This window comes from Amblyomma mixtum, chromosome 1 (assembly GCF_055824585.1).
Source record: "Amblyomma mixtum isolate Tamu chromosome 1, ASM5582458v1, whole genome shotgun sequence".
Classification (NCBI taxonomy): Eukaryota; Metazoa; Arthropoda; class Arachnida; order Ixodida; family Ixodidae; genus Amblyomma; species Amblyomma mixtum.
This window is the reverse complement of record NC_143012.1, coordinates 155,406,236-155,424,812: the sequence shown is the minus strand read 5'-3', so window position 1 is coordinate 155,424,812 and position 18,577 is coordinate 155,406,236. Positions and strand designations below refer to the sequence as shown.

Sequence of the window (18,577 nt, the reverse complement as noted above, 5' to 3'; positions counted from 1 at the left end):
CCGTCACAGCTGCTTAAGCCGAGCAATGAAGCCTGATGAAAGGAGAGGTAGGAAACGTCTTGCGGAAAGCGATTGCTTTGCGAGTTATACGCCACAACAGAAGACTGCTCGCCCCTGCCGAGAACGCCATGATTATGCGGCCGCTCACAGGAAATGATTGCGTCCACATGGACCAGTGCACAGTATCTGTGGTGTGGCATGGTGTGTTGAACACTAGACCCATTTCAAGATTTTGACTAGTACCAGCTACAACCAATGTGTTATGCCCGTAAACATTTCATGCTTACTCTACTCTCGGATACGGGAGAGGCAAAGATTTTTTCTTCTCCTTTTTTGGTTCGGCTTATTTATGTTGAATCTTGCCTTCAATTCTGTTATTTAATTACGCCCATAAGTTGCAGAGGTAAAACTAAATTCGTTAACTAGTTGACAAATGCTTAGTTTTTCTTTTGGCTACCGGAACCATTAATACAACTTTGGTCACTCCAGCGTGGCAGCACGCCCCATTACTTTTTGGAAAATTCCACTGCATAAATGCATGAGTCGTGTTTCATATATCTGTACGGAAAAGAACGAGGGCCGCACGCTTGTAGCGCCGCTGCGCTCAATGGTCGGGTCCGTTTTTCATCCTTTTTATTTCATAGCGTCTCGGGAACAATAACGCAGCATTGCAATGCAGTGTTGCATGGCACGCGTTCGCCGTGGCCGAGACCCCCGTGCTGCTGCCCCTCAGTGGCTGCCCTCTGCCTCGTAGATGTGCTTCAGGCCCGAGGCGTAGTAGAGCAGCACCAGGTTGAGGTGCTTGATGCGCTCTTCCGAGGCGGCCAGGGGAGAGGTGAGCCCGGCCTTCGACCTGGACTGCACCTGGAGCCGCTCGCGCTGCTCCTTCTCGAACTCGGCCTTCACCCGGTGGTACTGCGCACAGGGCAGGCATCCTCGTCTGGGCGTCATCGCTTGCCGCACGATATCAGAGCAGCGCTAGCATGAGGAAACTGAGCAAACGTGAGCATACGGGTCAACAGCAACTTGCAACGTAAGATTTAAAGGAACCCCGAGAACAGCTTCATTGAATTTTTTTCTCTGCAATAGTCGATTCGGTGGCTCTCTCTCTCTGTACGGTTGTATCTGTCGGTGAAAAGAAAAATAAAGGATATGCCACTTAAAAATGAAAGTTTTCTTTCCCGCCACTCGATTAAAAGGGCTTCTTTACCAACGTTTGAAGTGAATGGCGCTCAAAAAATGACAGGTCGTGCTCTGCAAGAGCAAGGTTCGTATTCCCTAGCAAACACTAACGACGCTTGACTGTTTTTCAAACCACAGAAAATACCTTTTGTTGACCACTGCGAACATTTTCTTTTATTCACTGTTAACTAATGCTAAATCACTGCCACCACTGCCGCCGCCGCCACCACCGTTTTTTTCACACCGCATCATTCTTCTTTCGTTGCTTGTGTTCGCCACTGTGACGTTTTGAATACACTGTTTAAGACACGCCAAGGTGTTGCCCATTTTGCCAAGGCTACGTGCGGAAGTGTTATAGGCGAGTTCGCGGTAGCTGTACGTGAGGTGAAGGGAGGCGGAGTTTGTATACATCACCCAAATTCTTTTCGCTAATGCCGCCTAGGATGACGTCATGGAAACTTCCACCACCACCGCTGCTGCCTTGCCGCGTAGACTATGTTCCCCTCTATCCATCGACTAACACGCCACTCTGCGGGGCTAAGTTTTCTTTTATTGCCTTACTTTGGCAAAAATTGCGCCAAAACAACAATCACAATAAGATCGAGCACACTATGTACATTGAATAGGCAATGAACACACTGAGGCTTGGCAGTCAACCAGCCAAAGACTGCCCTCGTACAACTAAAATTCACGCAGCCCCACAAGCGGCTCCACTCTTGAGAGCCACACAGGAGACTCCGCGGCCGTTTTTAGCATAGCAACAAACAAATCCGTACGATTACAACTCCGCGACGACATCATCACTCCTCGGACGACCGCACGCAGAGATCGCGCTCTTCTGGCATTAGACCTTAAGGGCGCTTTCGAAAATGTCAAACACGGCAGCGGTGCACAGGCGTTCAGCTACGTCCGGGTCTTCCTCTACCAACGGCAGACCCTGCTCCGCACCGATGATCAGGAGTACGGACATTACCGCATGGGGAGCAGGAGCACTCCTCAGGGCGCAGTGCTCCCGCCTTTGCAGTTGAACATCGCAATTATGGAGCTACCTTTCCTCCTGCAGCGGGTGGAGGGAGTATGCCACGCAATGTAAGCCGACGACATAACAGTATGGGCTAACCAAGGCAGCGTCGGTGAGATGGAGGACAACCGCCAGCCAGCCGCCACCATAGTCGAGACTTACGCCAACTCATGCGGGCACGCTTGTGCCCCAGCCAAGTCCGAGCTACTACACATTCGTACCTGCAAGACCGACTCCACCTCGATGTGCATTACCCTCCGCGAGGGTCCTGTCCACGAGATTGACGAGATCAGAGTCTTGGGCTTACAAACTCACCGCTGGCCGAAAGGCGACACCACCATCGCCTAAATCAGGCGCGTAGGGGAAATGGTAGACGATATGCTACAACGCGTGGCTAACCGGGGCGGTGGCTTGCGCAGACGCGATGCGCTCCGTCTCGCTCAAGCTTATGTCACTAGTCGTATCCTGCACTCGGCGCCGTACCTCCGCCAGAGTGCAGCTAACACAAAGCAGTTAGACGTTGTTATTCGCAAATTCGTGAAACGAGCTCTGGACCTCCCGATTACCACCTCCACGGCCCGCCTCACGGCCCTGGAGGTGCTCAACACCTACTCGGAGTTGCGACAGGCTCATCTCATGGGTCAGTTCACGAGACTACGGCAGACGGGGCCAGGACGCCGTCTACTCAGTCGCCTCAACGTAAACGTACCCTGTGTCCCGGAGAAACCACTCCGTATCCCGGAGCTGTGGCGGCACAAGCTATGGGTGCAACCCGTGCCACACAACATGACTCCACACACACACGAAGGCCAGAGAACAGAGCGTGCTCGGGCGCTGGATGCGCAACACGGTTCCGTAAACCCGGAGTGTTCTACGTTGACGTCGCCGGTCCGACTCCATCGGGCCACTACACGGCAGCCGTAGTCCACCAGTCGCTATCGCCCTTGCGGTCGGAGACCCCCAATGCAAAGTTGTCATTTCCGACTCGTGTTTTGCTTGCAAGAGCTATGTCAAGGGCGAGGTATGTCCTCTAGACTATCACATATCCGAAGTAAAATCTCGGCTAGCTGTGCGGAGAATGTAGCGTGGTCACACCGGGTCAACCAGGGGTGTGGAAGGGAAAGGAGATAAAATGAGGAGGAGTGCGGTAGTATACTGAGGAACGTTTCCAGCATGGAGGCAGCAGCACCCTTCGTACACGCACCACGTTGCGCACGCGCTCCATGCGCTGCTCGGGAGGCAGGTCCTCGTGGATGTGCTTGGCCTCCTCGACGGCGACGGCGTACATGCGCAGCCCGTACTGCTTGGCCTGCAGGTTCTTCAGCACCGTGTTCAGACCGCTCGCCGAGTCGGTGAGCTCGAGCTTCCTGAAGAACTCGCGGTCACTCTCCGCAAGGGGCACCGGCGCTGCCGCTGCCTTCGGCTGCGACTAGCATACAGGGTTGAAAATAAACGAGGGTGGATATTTTGGGCGAGTCGGTATCGGTGATCCATGGCAAAAGGAGCGCGAAAACAAGACGGCGGACGAAGACAGAACACACATCCGATTGCCATGGATCATGGGAAAATTGCTTTTGAAAAGTAACTGAATTACATTAATCACGACGCTTTCAAAATCCCGCCACTGTAATTAAATCATATTACAATTAATTCTCAAAAGGAATGCAATTACTCTTAAATTATCTTCTGCTTTTCACCCACACATAGAAGTACAGCGGTCACAGCTCTTCCGAGCATTTTCAATTTCTGCATTCACTCCCCAGCCTGAGTAACTGAGCTTCAATGTGGGCGTCAAATATTTTGTCCCAGTTTGAAGACTCTTGGCCACGTTGAACAGCTGCTGTGCTAATGTAGATGATGGCAACACAGTGTAATGCAGAAAAAAGTTTTCTCCGCTTTGGTTACTACTAAAGAAAAGTGGTTCACCACGCCATTCATCCCGCGGTAAAATTAGTGTTGTCGTGTTTGTTCCGTCCTCGTGTTTTTTCCGCGCTGGTTTACCATGGATAAAATTAGTCGTTCGACGTGTCATGTATAGTCGCTCCATACCGAGTTAAAAAATGTGTCATCCGCTACATTTGCGGGGATTTCTTGTTCTCAGTAGCATTTATAGAGCCAGCGGCATGCCGATTTTGTTGCCTCTCACGTAAGTAGTCACTAACGGCAAAATTCAAAAGGGCCGACGAATTGTGTGCCACGCCGTTCAGCTTAGGCCTCAGCGAAAGTCTCGTAAGCAAAATGCAACAAAAAATAACCGAATTTTCTACCCAACTATAACGCGCACATTCTTTGGTTTTCTCGCCGAAGTACATTCTTACCGGCTACCCCCCCCCCCCCCCCTCTCCCTCCCACATACTGTGCCCTCATAAGATAAGACATCGCCACCATGAGCACGAGCTAACACTGGTCGCTTTCATTAATGGCGAATTCCACTCGTCGATTTGGCGTAGGATGCTGAATCCGCGCAGAGTGACCAAATATTCCACAGGGCGGCGCAATCCTGATTGACCTAACCAGTGATCCTGATCGACCACTGATCGACCAGTGAAACATAAACATGCTCCGGCAGGGAGCCCGACGGAAAATCTCATGCGCATTCGGTTCCGGAGGATAGGCCTGGCTTCCTTTCGCTCATTAGCGCTTGGCGATGACCAGCGATGATTGCTTAGTTCAGTCGTATCTTGCATTTATTTTTGAGGTGGGCCTCATTTTGCAACGCCCAATGGCAATGACAAGCAATGCTAAACAACGGGAATAAGTGCATGCGATTCGTATGCGTGCATACACCTTAATTTAATAGTTGCCCGTTACTGGTCCGATGTAGCCGGCGAATTTCTACTGTTTCCGAGGAGGTGCAGAAAAACTTCCTTTATTAACACCTCTCAGGCGGGATACGTTCCGCCATCGTGGCTGGTATTTGAGCCCTGCCAACCGCTTTCCGAATTAAACGAGGTGAGAAGCGTACACACTCAAAGAACGTCTTGTTGGGCTAGATGGTAATTGCTCATCTTTGCTTACAGGCACGAAACACACACAGACCAAGGAAGGTAGACGAGACTGAGCGCCACTCACAACTGCTTTACCGAACGGCAAAACACACAAATATATAGCCCCCGTACACGCACAGAACATCATTCTTCAGGTTTGATATGATAGCGAACGGGTGAAATAGTTGCTCTCGGCTTTATCCAAAGATACGGGTGTGTCTCTGACGCACATGCTGCCTTTGTTTCCAATAATAAAAAAAGCTTGAATTTATTCCCTAACTTTGGTATGTTTAGTTGTTGCCATAATCCGCACACTGGCAGAAAATGGCTCGTACGAGCGTGACGCGCAGGACCTAATATGCTTGGGTAAATTTGGACACTATTTGTCTTGCTCAACGTTTCCTTCCTCCACCTTCCTTCTCCCAACCTTCCTGGTCTACCTTCCATGTGTCTGCGTGTGTTTCGCTCTTTTAACCAAGGATGAGAGCAAATGCTCGATCTAATGAAGGAATGCGACGCTTCCACCCTCTCCGTTCGATGGCGTTCTACGTCACACATGCGGTAAATCAGGACGTTCTACGTCCGCCGCTTATGAACGTGGGTGGCGCTGATGAACACTCTCAAGGTTAGGTAACTTGTAAACATAAATACCCCCGAAAGTTGAAGATTTGACAGCCATCGCCGTAGCTCAGAGGTAGAGCACCGGACGCGTAATTCGGAGGTCGTGGGTTCGGATCCCACCGGCGGCATGTGGTTGTTTTTTCTTCTGCTTTTCTAATCAATTACTTTAAGCGATAGCATATTCAGTAATATTCTAAATTGATCAACACCACAAAATAAATAAATCAAAAAAATTAAAAATCCCCTGTGCCCCTTGGTTTCTGTGGCTGTTGGCTTCTGCCATAGCCATCATAACGACAGTCATAAATGTAAATAAACGCCCAGGGTTAACCGGTGGTGTAGCAAGACCTGCTAAGAGCGACAAAACGGACCAACAGAGTGCGCTCTGCCGTGGAGCGAGCTGATCCCAAACGACCAGTGGAACTGGCGAACCCGACCTAGATATATCACTGCAGCATGCATGCGCCGCCACGGAACAAGAGAAACTGCTCCGGGTCGACCGGTAGAATTCGCCATAAGACAGAAACGAGCGGCTAACCTAACGCCGTGGTGTCTGGTGCTGTCTGCATCGCTTGAGACCTCCGCAGCATGCTATTAGTTCCTTCTCAGAAGCTGCACTACTAATCAATCCTCAGCAGCTTTCAGTGCTCGAGAATGTTCGAGCCAAGCGCGTGTCCATGTGTGTTCGCCTCCATCCGCACTCTGTGGGGACCAGCGTAAGCAGGCACCGCTGCACACGTGGCCGATGTAACCATCGGCGCTCACACCTTGTTGCATGGGAAATGCTAGAGACGCATGCGTTCCTGCCTACCCCTCTTACACTCGCGAGCAGGGCAACAGAGAACACAGGTGGTCTCGGGCCACGGTGTACGAATGTCTCGGGCGCACGGTGCTAATTCTGTCTTCAACTGCTTGGTCCAGTCACAGGCTTGCCGCGTGTCACCCCTGCTTTCGAGGCGCTCTAGCTGGGATATTAGAGACTAAATCTTTGCCGACACAAAAATAATGTGTCCGTTTTAGTAATTTGGTAGGTAACTATTACTTTTTCTTTGAAATTACTGGCCCAAAATAATTCATTACATTAGAAGTTACCAAGAAAAGTAATCAGACTGCTATTTCTTCACCACAGTAATTGAATAACTGCTGCGTGTGGTGCCTGGTATTCAAGCGGGTCACTGCTTCGACATTGGTGTCATTTTACGTGCACGCGCTACGGATAATCAGGCACATCTTACCTCAATCAGCCCCAATAGCGGCACCTTGAGAGATGGGGAGGTCAACCTTCCCCTCAGCGGGCTGAGGACCGACTCGGTTAAGTTGGTCCTTTTTCCCAGCTTTGAAAAAAACAGAGGATACTGCTGTTAGCGAAACAATGAAAGGGGGTGTACGAGGACACAGAGCGTCCAATAAGGGCGGTGTGTATTGAGGACGAACCACAGAACACGCAGAGTTTACAACCGTGGGCTTCTAGGCCTGACATAACATCTGAGCATGGACCACAGTTTGCCGCTTTATACTCTCTATTAAAGAGTGAAAGCATGCAATGGAATCAACATATTAATGTTGTACTTAGTAAACACGTCACATGCATCAAAAATTGTTACGCTTAATGCTTTGTGATTAGCTTTTCGTTCAACTGACAATAAGGGCTTGATCGTTTACTGTTTGGGCTTGGGAAAGGCAGCGGTCATGGTTGTGAGCACAGCTGCTCTGCAGACTTCTTGATCGACTAAAGAATTTAGGCCTGCTTCTTGCTTTCCGCGACTCCGGCGGCAAAAAAAAACAAAACAATGAAAGGCGCAGTGAATACCGTATTTTCCGGTTTATAAGACGCGGCTTTTTTTCAAAAATCTTGCTGGTGCGTCCTATACAAGGGTGCGTCTTATATGCGACTTTTTCTGTTTTTTTTTACGAGTTACGAAATTACTCAGGTCCATGTTCAAGCATTTTTCACCGAAAAAACATCACTACCAATAACGCGGTTTTAACACGGTTAATACTTCAATACGGGGACCCCCGAGAACAACTTTATTAGGTGAACTTTATTATTAAACGGTGGGGATGCCGACTTGCGGAGTCATAAACCCGCGGCCGTCTCGCAGGCACCAAGCAAAAATAATGTGAAATGCCAAAAGATGGCGACAATCACGTTTCTCGCCATTGTCAAGACAAGCCGGCGTTTCTTTCAGTCACCCTTTGCAACTTCGTTTGCTCCGTGTACGCAGTACGTACGTAGTGCGAAGAGAATGTTTCAGCTGGGTCGCCTCCAGAAATGGGCGTGCTTTTTGATAGCGCATCTTAAGATGAATACTTTCAAGGTTTTAAGTTAATATAAAATGTTCTTATGTGCATAAAGAGAGTTCCGTCGTTCTTTTTTTCTTTTTTTGCTAAAACGTGGGCGGGTATGGCGTGAGTGTTGCCTTTTTCGATCACTTAGCGGTGCTTAAGAACTTCTCACAGGTAAGGTGCATTTTGCAATGGTCGCACAAGCATGTTTAATTAAGCCTCACTAGCCTAACTGGGTAAATTGGGATGCGTCTTATACACGGGTGCGTCTTATATACCAACTTTTTCAATGACAGCCTGCATATATGGGGGGTGCGTCTTATACAAGGGTGCGTCTTATACACCGGAAAATACGGTACTTCCCACACGACCGCTCATTCACTGAACGTCCCAAGGGAGGTCCGCTGTTAAGGCTAGAAAGGTGAATACTCCGCGTCCTGGAGGGGAATGATCTGATGATGGTGGTGAGAAACTTTACTGTATTATTGAGAGCCTTAAGAGGGGCACATCCGAATTAGGAGTCGGCTCTTGGCTGTGTGTTGTGGCCGAAAGCTGGTGCTTCCCAGCTACTCCCAAAGGCCCCTCCGCCAGGCGCTTTTGAGCGGCCGGTTCAGAGCTGGACACCGCAGCCTCCATCGCTCGAGGTCTGAGAGTTACCAAGTGGCTGGAGGGTGGAACTCTGAGCATTGAAATGATGTGGCACGACGCACTCCCCTCGTGTCGGCCGTTGTGGCCAGCGATCGAACGAACGCTTTCCGCCTTTTCTTCCGCTGCCTATAGACCAGATTTTTGAGCCTCTCCTGGGCGCGGCCATTTTGCACCGACTGGCGCGCCGCGGTGCGGGCGTTTCTTTGGGGACTGCGGGGCTGCGGCAGTTCCGCGGCCGCGCCTGCATATAGCCGCGCTTCGGGCGCTAAAAAAACATTGTCGAGCATACTTCCGCTGCGTGGCTGTGTTGCAGGAAGTATTTACGTTATCAAAGCGATAACATTGACGCGTTTTAATGACATTTAGTTTGACATTCAGGTTAATTGTGCCGGCGCTTAGCACGCGCTCGTGCTGATATCGAATTCCGTCTTGGTGCTCCACCGCAAAGAAACTTTTGTTCAATATCAAGCATTAGGTGTGCGCCTAGCATGCAGTTCCAATTCCCATGCACTCTTATTCCTTCCTGCCGGCCGGACATAAAGCCCCCCCCCCCCCACCCCTTCCACAAACAGGGCTTTCTTGTTGCCGCGCCAGTTTATCAACAAATTACCGCCGTGAGCCCACTGAGTCGCAGCGCCTACAGAAAAGAAATTTTGTCATGGTTTATGCAACCTGGTGCATAAGAACGTACTTTCGCTTAATTTGTCAAAGCTTGAATAGATATGAGCAGCTAATCCAGCTTTCACTAATTCTGAGGTCCGAAGTCGCGTTATTTTATTCAGGAGCTCTCGCCGCGTGTGAGAGCGTTGCGTAGGCGTTTGGCTAAGTGTGGAAAATGTAATGAAATCGCGCATATTTTCCTATGAATAATGTAGATACCGCACCGCTGCGGTGGCTCAGTGGTTACGGCTCTCTGCTCTGGCCCAAAAGACGCGGGTTCGATCCCGGCCGCGGCGGCCGAATTTCGAAGGAGGCGAAATTCTAGAGGCCCGTGTACTGTGCGATGTCAGTGCGATGTCAGTGTCAGGTGGTCGAAATTTCCGGAGCCCTTCACTACGGCGTCCCTCATAGCCTGAGTCGCTTTGGAACGTAAAACCTTAATAAACCAAACCAAGCTAAGGTAGATACCAACAGCAGAAAGATACTATAGATAAACCTTTACCCCCCAGATACCGCTGACATGTGTGCGGAAAAAGCAGCTGAAATCGGTAGCGGTCGTGCTTACAATCCTGTGCATGAAATGTTCTGAATGGGAACAAGAGCAAGCTCAGCGCAAGGATGCTGAACACGTACTGGTGATCGAAAACACGCGCTCCGTCGGGACAACCTGCAGCTCGCCTATCCAGTTACTACTCCACTGAGTCAAGTCAATAGATCTACATTCTGATGCATAATATTATCATAGATGATATCGCACGTAAAAGGCGACAACAAACGACACGACAGCGCAGAAATCTGCTTCGAAGTGCCGGTTTCCAGTCCGTACACTACCTGGTCGACTACCCTCGGATGTCACGTTAACGAGTAACTGCGCACAAGATAACCGCAGCACTGTCTGGAAGAGGGCAAATGTGAGTAGTGACGCACAGCACACACCCTCATACGTTAGCTGATGGAGCACAAAACGGCAGAAGCGAACACGTAAACATGCGTTCTATGCGCGGCGCCGGCGCGACCCGCAGTCCCTCCTCGGGCCGAGCGCGCCGACAGATGGCGACTGGTACCAGATTTTTTTCTGGTACCAGTAAAAAATCTGGTACCAGATTTTTTTACCCTCGCACGCAGGCTGCGGACGCGCGCCTACTCTCGACACCAGTCGCCATCTGTCGGCGCGCTCGGCCCGAGGAGGGACTGCGGGTCGCGCCGGCGCCGCGCATAGAACGCATGTTTACGTGTTCGCTTCTGCCGTTTTGTGCTCCATCAGCTAACGTATGAGGGTGCGTGCTGTGCGTCACTACTCACATTTGCCCTCTTCCAGACAGTGCTGCGGTTATCTTGTGCGCAGTTACTCGTTAACGTGACATCCGAGGGTAGTCGACCAGGTAGTGTACGGACTGGAAACCGGCACTTCGAAGCAGATTTCTGCGCTGTCGTGTCGTTTGTTGTCGCCTTTTACGTGCGATATCATCTATGATAATATTATGCATCAGAATGTAGATCTATTGACTTGACTCAGTGGAGTAGTAACTGGATAGGCGAGCTGCAGGTTGTCCCGACGGAGCGCGTGTTTTCGATCACCAGTACGTGTTCAGCATCCTTGCGCTGAGCTTGCTCTTGTTCCCATTCAGAACATTTCATGCACAGGATTGTAAGCACGACCGCTACCGATTTCAGCTGCTTTTTCCGCACACATGTCAGCGGTATCTGGGGGGTAAAGGTTTATCTATAGTATCTTTCTGCTGTTGGTATCTACCTTAGCTTGGTTTGGTTTATTAAGGTTTTACGTTCCAAAGCGACTCAGGCTATGAGGGACGCCGTAGTGAAGGGCTCCGGAAATTTCGACCACCTGGGGTTCTTTAACGTGCACTGACATCGCACAGTACACGGGCCTCTAGAATTTCGCCTCCTTCGAAATTCGGCCGCCGCGGCCGGGATCGAACCCGCGTCTTTTGGGCCAGAGCAGAGAGCCGTAACCACTGAGCCACCGCAGCGGTGCGGTATCTACATTATTCATAGGAAAATATGCGCGATTTCATTACATTTTCCACACTTAGCCAAACGCCTACGCAACGCTCTCACACGCGGCGAGAGCTCCTGAATAACATAACGCGACTTCGGACCTCAGAATTAGTGAAAGCTGGATTAGCTGCTCATATCTATTCAAGCTTTTATAAATTAAGCGAAAGTACGTTTTTATGCACAAGGTTGCATAAACCATGACAAAATTTGTTTTCTGTTGGCGCTGCGACTCAGTTGAGCTCACAGCGGTAATTTGTTGATAAAATGGCGCGGCGACAAGAAAGCCGTTTGTGGAAGGTGGGGGGGGGGGGGGGGGGCTTTATGGCCGGCAGGAAGGAATAAGAGTGCATGGGAATCGGAACTGCATACTAGCCGCACACCTAATTCTTGATATTGAATAAAAAGTTTCTTTGCGGTGGAGCACCAAGACGGAATTCGATTAAGCACGAGCGCGTTCTAAGCGCCGGCACAATTAACCTGAATGTCAAACTAAATGTCATTAAAACGCGTCAGTGTTATCGCTTTGATAACGTAAATACTTCCTGCAACACAGCCACGCAGCGGAAGTATGCTCGACAATGTTTTTTTAGCGCCCGAAGCGCGGCTGTATGCAGGCGCGGCCGCGGAACTGCCGCAGCCCCGCAGTCCCCAAAGAAACGCCCGAACCGCGGCGCGCCAGTCGGTGCAAAATGGCCGCGCCCAGGAGAGGCTCAAAAATCTGGTCTATACAGCTTCCCTGGGCGTCGCCATGTTGCTCGCTGGGCTGTTGCGTGCACGTGACGTAAGAGTGCAAGCTGCAGCGGAGCGGGTTTGCAACAGCCCAGAGAGCAGGCGTGTCGGGGTCACCCTCGCCCGATGGGAATGTCTATACCGCGAGCGCCTCATTTCACGACGTTAATAAGAGGGTAGCGCAACAAATGGTTTCCTTAAGGGCTAACTCGCACGGATGCACCGACTCAGTGTGAGCTAATATGTTTCGCACACTTGAGTCCTTTTAACATCAATCTCCTTGCAACTTTTTTTTTTAACGTTGTTTGCTCGGCCACCTGAGCCCGCCTATCCTCAAAACATGTCTGGACGCTGAAAGCACTGCAGGCCATACATCAGATTGAATTCGGGGGAAAAAAAGCGCGGTGATCGAGGCTAGTTGGCCCTTGGTTATTAAGCGAAGAACCCTTAAAGTTTTTAAAATGAAGGCCGACAAATCAGCCAATGGCGAACAGGACAGAACGATACTCCTGTTCATCGTCCGCTTTTTCGTCCCCCGTTTTATGATCGGTAGTGCTGTTGATTGCGGAACGCAGCCTCCACAAAGACGATGAAGGCCAGGCGAGCCTTTTTACTTACGTCTTTTTCATCTTTGTCTGAAAAAAAAACCAGCTAAATCCAGCAGCGAAAACCTGCAAGGGCTGTTTGGCCGAACTGTTGTTCTCTGCATGATTTTGCAGGGTAAACGCTGTCTCCGTAGTATGCGGCAGGTGGGAATTCTATAGCGTTTCGCGGTTAGCTAACGAGATTGCACTCCAAAGGGAGCGGGTGCTGCCCTGCTATCGCAACTGGTGTTTCACCTCAGTGAAGGACGAAGTCAGGTCTTTATCATCGCTGTCGCGAGCAAAAGATGCGATAGTAAGTGTCCCGCGCGTGTTAACTGCAGTCCTTCCTCTTCTGCTTGCTTGTGACGCGATCAGACAGAAGGTTACGAGTGTTGGCCATGACTTAACCCAGCGTGAGAGCTGCAGCGTTGGAACTGCAGACCACAGTTACGGTGCTAGCGTCGATGTCTTGATCACTCCTCGCGCTGGCTGTCTCGTTGTCTATGCCCGGAGCTTTAATACGACAGCACATGTGGACACGCTCATGCTACGTCAGTACTCTCAAACTTCTCTCTTCTTGTAGCTGCGTCGACAAACTTTCAGGAGACATCAGCCGAAAAAGAAGAGGGCTGCGTACCGCTCGTGTCACCTGTGGCCAATTGCATTTCTCCTGCAGCCTCGGACACGGTGAAAGCGAAATACTGATCCACATTCGTGGGTAGACCGAAAGTAAGCAGGCATTGCTACTCGATTTCGGCAAAAAAATTCAGGGGCCACTTCGCTGACCTAAAGTGCGGTGAGGCGAAAGCATTAAGCGCGGTGTTGCTGCTTGTGTCACTGATGTGTGGTTAGGATGTTAAGCTTCGCCTTTAAGAGTGGAACGCGACAGCGTCTTGCAACGCTGCCAGGGAGTCCACAGAACGCCATCGCCCGTTCGGCTCTACGCCTTGCTCGGCGGTAAATTGGTTTTTGAGGTAAAGAAATGCATCTGTCTCGCATATCTCGGTGGGCACCTGAACCTCGCCGTAACGGGAAGGGAGGAAGGTGGGAGTGAACGAAGACACCGTACTCACTAGACGCGCCTTCGTTCATTCCAAACCATCGATCTGGAATGGCGGAGTGGTTGGCGTGCTCATTTCGACTCCGGAGACCCTGGTTCGATTCCCCAACTAGACCAATTTCCTACTCGGTTTTATTTATTTATGTGGTCTGACTAGAAAGGTTAAATAGGCTCAATTAGTCATTAATTATCATGTAATTATCATAGAATGACTTAAATCGCGTTCCGATATAATTCGAATGTCATCGATTAAGTGTCGATTAAGTAATGATTAGCATATGCCAACATAAAGCACGTAACCGAAACGCGGACACATCCCCGACACGGCTGCTAACGACAGTATGAGGCATTAAAGGCTTTCGGCTTATAAAAGTGTGCCTAGCTTACATGGCACAGTGAGAAACCGGCCGGTGTCAAAACGGCAAAAAAGATATGCGACACGGCTTCAAAAGACAAAAATATGATAGCGGCACGGCACTTCTGGAACAGAGGCCATTCTTTAGGGCCAGTAGCTTGCACGGCAATGCCCTGAGGCCACGTGCTTAAGATCCTTCCTCTAGACCATGCGCATCTTTGGTTACAGGCGCGAAAAAAGACAGGACACAAGACAGAAAGACGGGACGAAGCGCCACTCACAACTGATTTATTCGAAGAAAAACATGCACAGATATATGCCGTCTTACATGCAAGGAATATTGTCATCTTGAAAGTTGATATGATAGTGAACGGGTGGAAAAATTGCGCTCAGCCTTGTACAAAGATATGGATGTGTTGCTGACGCACATGCGTCCTTTTTTTGCAATAAAAAAAGCTTCGATTTTATTGCAAATAAAAGGAAGCATATGCGTCAGCCACACATCCATATCTTTGCACAAGACTCAGAGCAATTTTTCCACCCGTTCACTATCATATCAACTTTGAAGATGACAATATTCCTTGCATGTAAGACGGCATATATCTGTGCATGTTTTTCTTCTAATAAATAAGTTGTGAGGAGCGCTTCGTCCCGTCTTTCTGTCTTGTGTTCTGTCTTTTTCCGCGCCTGTAGCCAAAGATGAACAGTTACCAACTTGCCCAGCAAGACGTTCTTTTAAGACTATGCGCGGTAAGTGCCTGCACATCTACGCTCCTTTCGCTACTTACGAGTGCGGTACCACTTAGTGGAGCCCTCTCAAAGCAAAGTAGTTTCCGCCTACTTCCAATGGCACATGCCGGACATCAGTTTTTTGGGTTGGCAGGCTTGTGTTAAAAAAGGGACCTCAGGTGTGCGCCATCGCGGGATGCGCGTACGTACCGCGTAAATAAGTGCACTTTTACGAGGCAATGGATGTCGCTGCACTGGAGAGAATGAGGAGCCAAGACTTACCAGTCTCTACAGCATCCTCGTCCGGCCAGATTTTCCTTGAGGAAAAAAAAGAGAAAAAGAGACACCCACACTTGAACGCTAGAAACAATTACTTTCTGCTAACCACACGCTGGAGAGTGGCTGATGTTTCGTGATTCCTCTACTAACGTGGTCAGAGCAGTTGCAATTATTATTTTCTCCTACAGGTACTATCGGGGACAGCAGTGGTATACTCCACGCGGCGGGAACGGGAGCCGGAGCGATGGATGGATGTATGTATGTTTGTATGTACGTATGTACGGACGGACGGACGGACGGACGGACGGACGGACGGATGGATGGATGGGAGCGCCCCCTTTTAATCGGGGTGGTGGCAATTGCCACCATGCTCAGCTTTTCTTTCTTTACTATTTTTTTGTTTACTGTGTTGGCAATTCTCATTAAGATTCGCCATCATCTTTACCTACGGTTTCCTAAAATTATAACCTTATGTCACATCTCTGGTTTACAGCCACCAATCCTCCAATCGCTTTTTGCTAACTTCCTCTGCAGATTTATTTACATGACCATTGTTATCTTTAAACCCTAGGGCCTCAGGTAGAGTGACTCTGCCTGCATCGACATCCAGATGGATACCATCACATTTGAGAATGAGGTGTTCAATTATTTCCACAGGTCTACCAAACACTGCACGGAAAACTGCGTTGCGACGCAATCTACTGGTGGCACCTGGGATCGAGACAGCCAATGCGTGACCTTTATTATCAGCAGGCATGTCACTTGGCTCGTTTCAATGTTTCGTGCTTTAGCTCGCCGAAATGCCCCAGTTCTCCGTTGCTCCGGCTCCCGCCGCGTGGAGTATACCACTTTTGCCCCCGATAGTACATACCAAACTGCGACGACACTTCGTGGCCTTTGACGTTGGGCGGGATGCACACTCGATTTGTACCGCGAATTGAGAATTTGCAGTGTTACGATTTTTGTTCGTTGATGATACGTATATCAGTGTTTTTTTTTAGCATAAATACCTCCCCCAGTCGGAGTAACTCAAATCAAGCGCAGCACGACGTTTACAGCGCGCGCGTTAACACAAACCGGGCTTGGGTGGGCATTGGTCGACGATAAATACTGGTTTTTACCCCGCCCATGGATCTACAATAACACCGACATTTTGCCAGTGTTGTGTGAATGTCGCTGCCTAACATCTCTCCCTACTAACGTTTGATGTTTCAGTTGTCGGTTTGTAGAGTCGTTGGATCAATGTGAACATAGCGTAAGCGCTTTCATACCTGAAACACGGGCTGCAAGCGTGTGGACGCTGTTCGCTAGCACCTACAGGAAATTTCCTCATATAAGGTAGATAAAAAGTCAGTTTTCCTTAATCTTGACAAGAACGCGTAACTATTCTTGCATCTGTGCACGTGAAATTAGCCAGCGTGGTTGGCCCTCATACTGGCCAGCACTCTTCCTTGTGGTACCTTATCCTTCGTATTTTCTGGCGCTATGACCTACCATGCAGTTCAACAAACTCGCCCAACTTCCTGCTCTAATCGCGAGCCGATCCAAGCATGAGCTTTCCGCACATGAGCTGCCTCGTGTACGAAAGTATGGTTCATCTAGGATTGAGCCAGCCCGTGTCTAGCTTCAGCGTTTGCTGCGAGAAAGGTTAACAGTGAATGCGTCCTTCGTGAATGCGAATTTTCGTCCAGTAGCTGAAATAACCGGCGTTTACATGAACCTGGCAGCGACGGGTCGAGTGAAGGGATCGAGTTAAGCAAGGTCAGCCCAAATCGACGACTGCCTGTTTACATGAACTCGATTTGAGGGAGTCAAGACTGGTTCAACTGCAGCGACACCAAGCGTCCAGCAGCGCCGCGGGAGAACGTGGCAGCCTCCAAGAAGGTGGCTCGGTACAGCTGTCTCGGAGGCGCGACGGCGCAGGCGAAAAACAGGTTCGCATTTATCCTCTCCTCCCACTAGCCCAGCTCTTCGATTCGATCCGGTTTACATGCTGTCTGCCGTTGGGGTCGAGTGAGTCAACCCTCCCCCTGCAGCGGAGTTTACTGGATTCGCTTTCCCTACTGCCGGACACGATTCTGCGGTGTTTACATGAACCCTGTAGCCGGTTTTCATCTCAACTCTTCAACTCAACCCTGTTATGTAAACGCCGCTACAGAGTGATGACTTCTCGTATACGCACTGTTTGCACAGAGTTTTCTGCTGAGCCAGGGGCAGACACTTGTTGTGCACTATCATCTTGCACTCCTTGCAGCGGCATCCATTCCCGAGCCAGATCTAGAAAAGCATTGCCAAAATCTGCATCTGTTACAGCGTACCAAAATAAGCGAAACTTTTCACACAGTGGAAAAAAAAAACGTGTTTCTTGACAGTGGACACAGAGAATACATTGCGAAAATATTTCTGACCATCACGTCGCACATAGTTTTTTGGAAACACAAAGAAACGTCCACAATTAGCTTCCAACATGCATTTTTCACAATTGTATGGAACAAAAACAAACCATCGTACTTTTACGCTAAAACTAACTGCAACTTAACAGATGTGAACTGATTGTAACATAATAATTCGAGGTAATTTCAGCCGAAGCACGAGAGTAACTTGTGCGTGCGACCTATATAGTGGCCTAATACTTTCTGAGAAATATTTAAAAAAAACGATGGAAGCCTACTTGGTTGGTTGGTTTCTGGGGTTTAACGTCCCAAAGCGACTAAAGCTATGAGAGACGCCGTAGTGGAGGGCTCCGGAAATTTCGACCACCTGGGGTTCTTTAACGTGCACTGACATCGCACAGTACACGGGCCTCTAGAATTTCGCCTCCATGGAAATTCGACCGCCGCGGCCGAAATCGAAACCGCGTCTTTGGGGTGATCAGCAGCAGAGTACCATGACCACTGAGCCACCGCGGCGGCCCGAAGCCTGCTTAAGTTGTTGTCGCAGTGCAGTTCTAAAGAGAGTAGCTTTTACAAGAGGCGTGTTAACATCTATGACCCTGTGTGGTCTAAAAAGCGGAAAAGAAATCTTCACTGCCAAGGCGATGCTCTGTGAGTCGCGATTCTTACGTCTACCGCAGAAGGCAGCAATGATGAAAACCGGTTCGTACCAGTCTAGGAGGCTATAGCTAGCATGTATAGGGGTTTTTAGGGGTTTTTAGTAACAACATATTCAGTCTGAACGGAAAAGGAGAAGCCGCCGGCTATTCGTGCTGCAAGTAACTGTAATATACCGGATGTTTATGTGAGCAGTTTCAAAGGTTCCGAAAACCAGGGCGTATGAAATAGGCACAGTATCTTTTGAGGAGCAGACTCTTAGCCGCGAATGATTTAATAATAACTATCTGATTAACAAATATTGACTAACAAACCTCTCACTAACATGGTGCTAATGGCAATTAAGAGCTCAAGACGATTCCATATG

The 18,577-nt window shown here is 49.5% G+C and overlaps 2 protein-coding genes across 2 annotated transcripts in view; both read right to left on the bottom strand.

The window, feature by feature from the left end:
* Positions 1-729: 729 nt before the first annotated feature.
* LOC149369442 (uncharacterized) lies at positions 730-6,566 on the bottom strand. Its single transcript, XM_089575619.1, has 3 exons — positions 6,513-6,566; positions 3,408-3,632; positions 730-915 (listed from the first exon to the last, which is right to left on the bottom strand). Exons 1-3 carry the CDS (start codon positions 6,564-6,566, stop codon positions 730-732), a joined length of 465 nt encoding a protein of 154 aa, XP_089431745.1.
* Positions 6,567-7,047: 481 nt separating this feature from the next.
* LOC149369441 (PDZ domain-containing protein 8-like) overlaps positions 7,048-18,577 on the bottom strand; it is a 57,960-nt gene continuing 46,430 nt past the window's right edge. Inside the window, exons 18-20 of the mRNA XM_089575612.1 lie at positions 17,343-17,437; positions 15,164-15,198; positions 7,048-7,145 (exon numbers count right to left, since the gene is read on the bottom strand). Coding sequence (XP_089431738.1) covers positions 7,048-7,145; positions 15,164-15,198; positions 17,343-17,437 — 228 coding nt within the window. The remainder of the gene's footprint in view (positions 7,146-15,163; positions 15,199-17,342; positions 17,438-18,577) is intronic.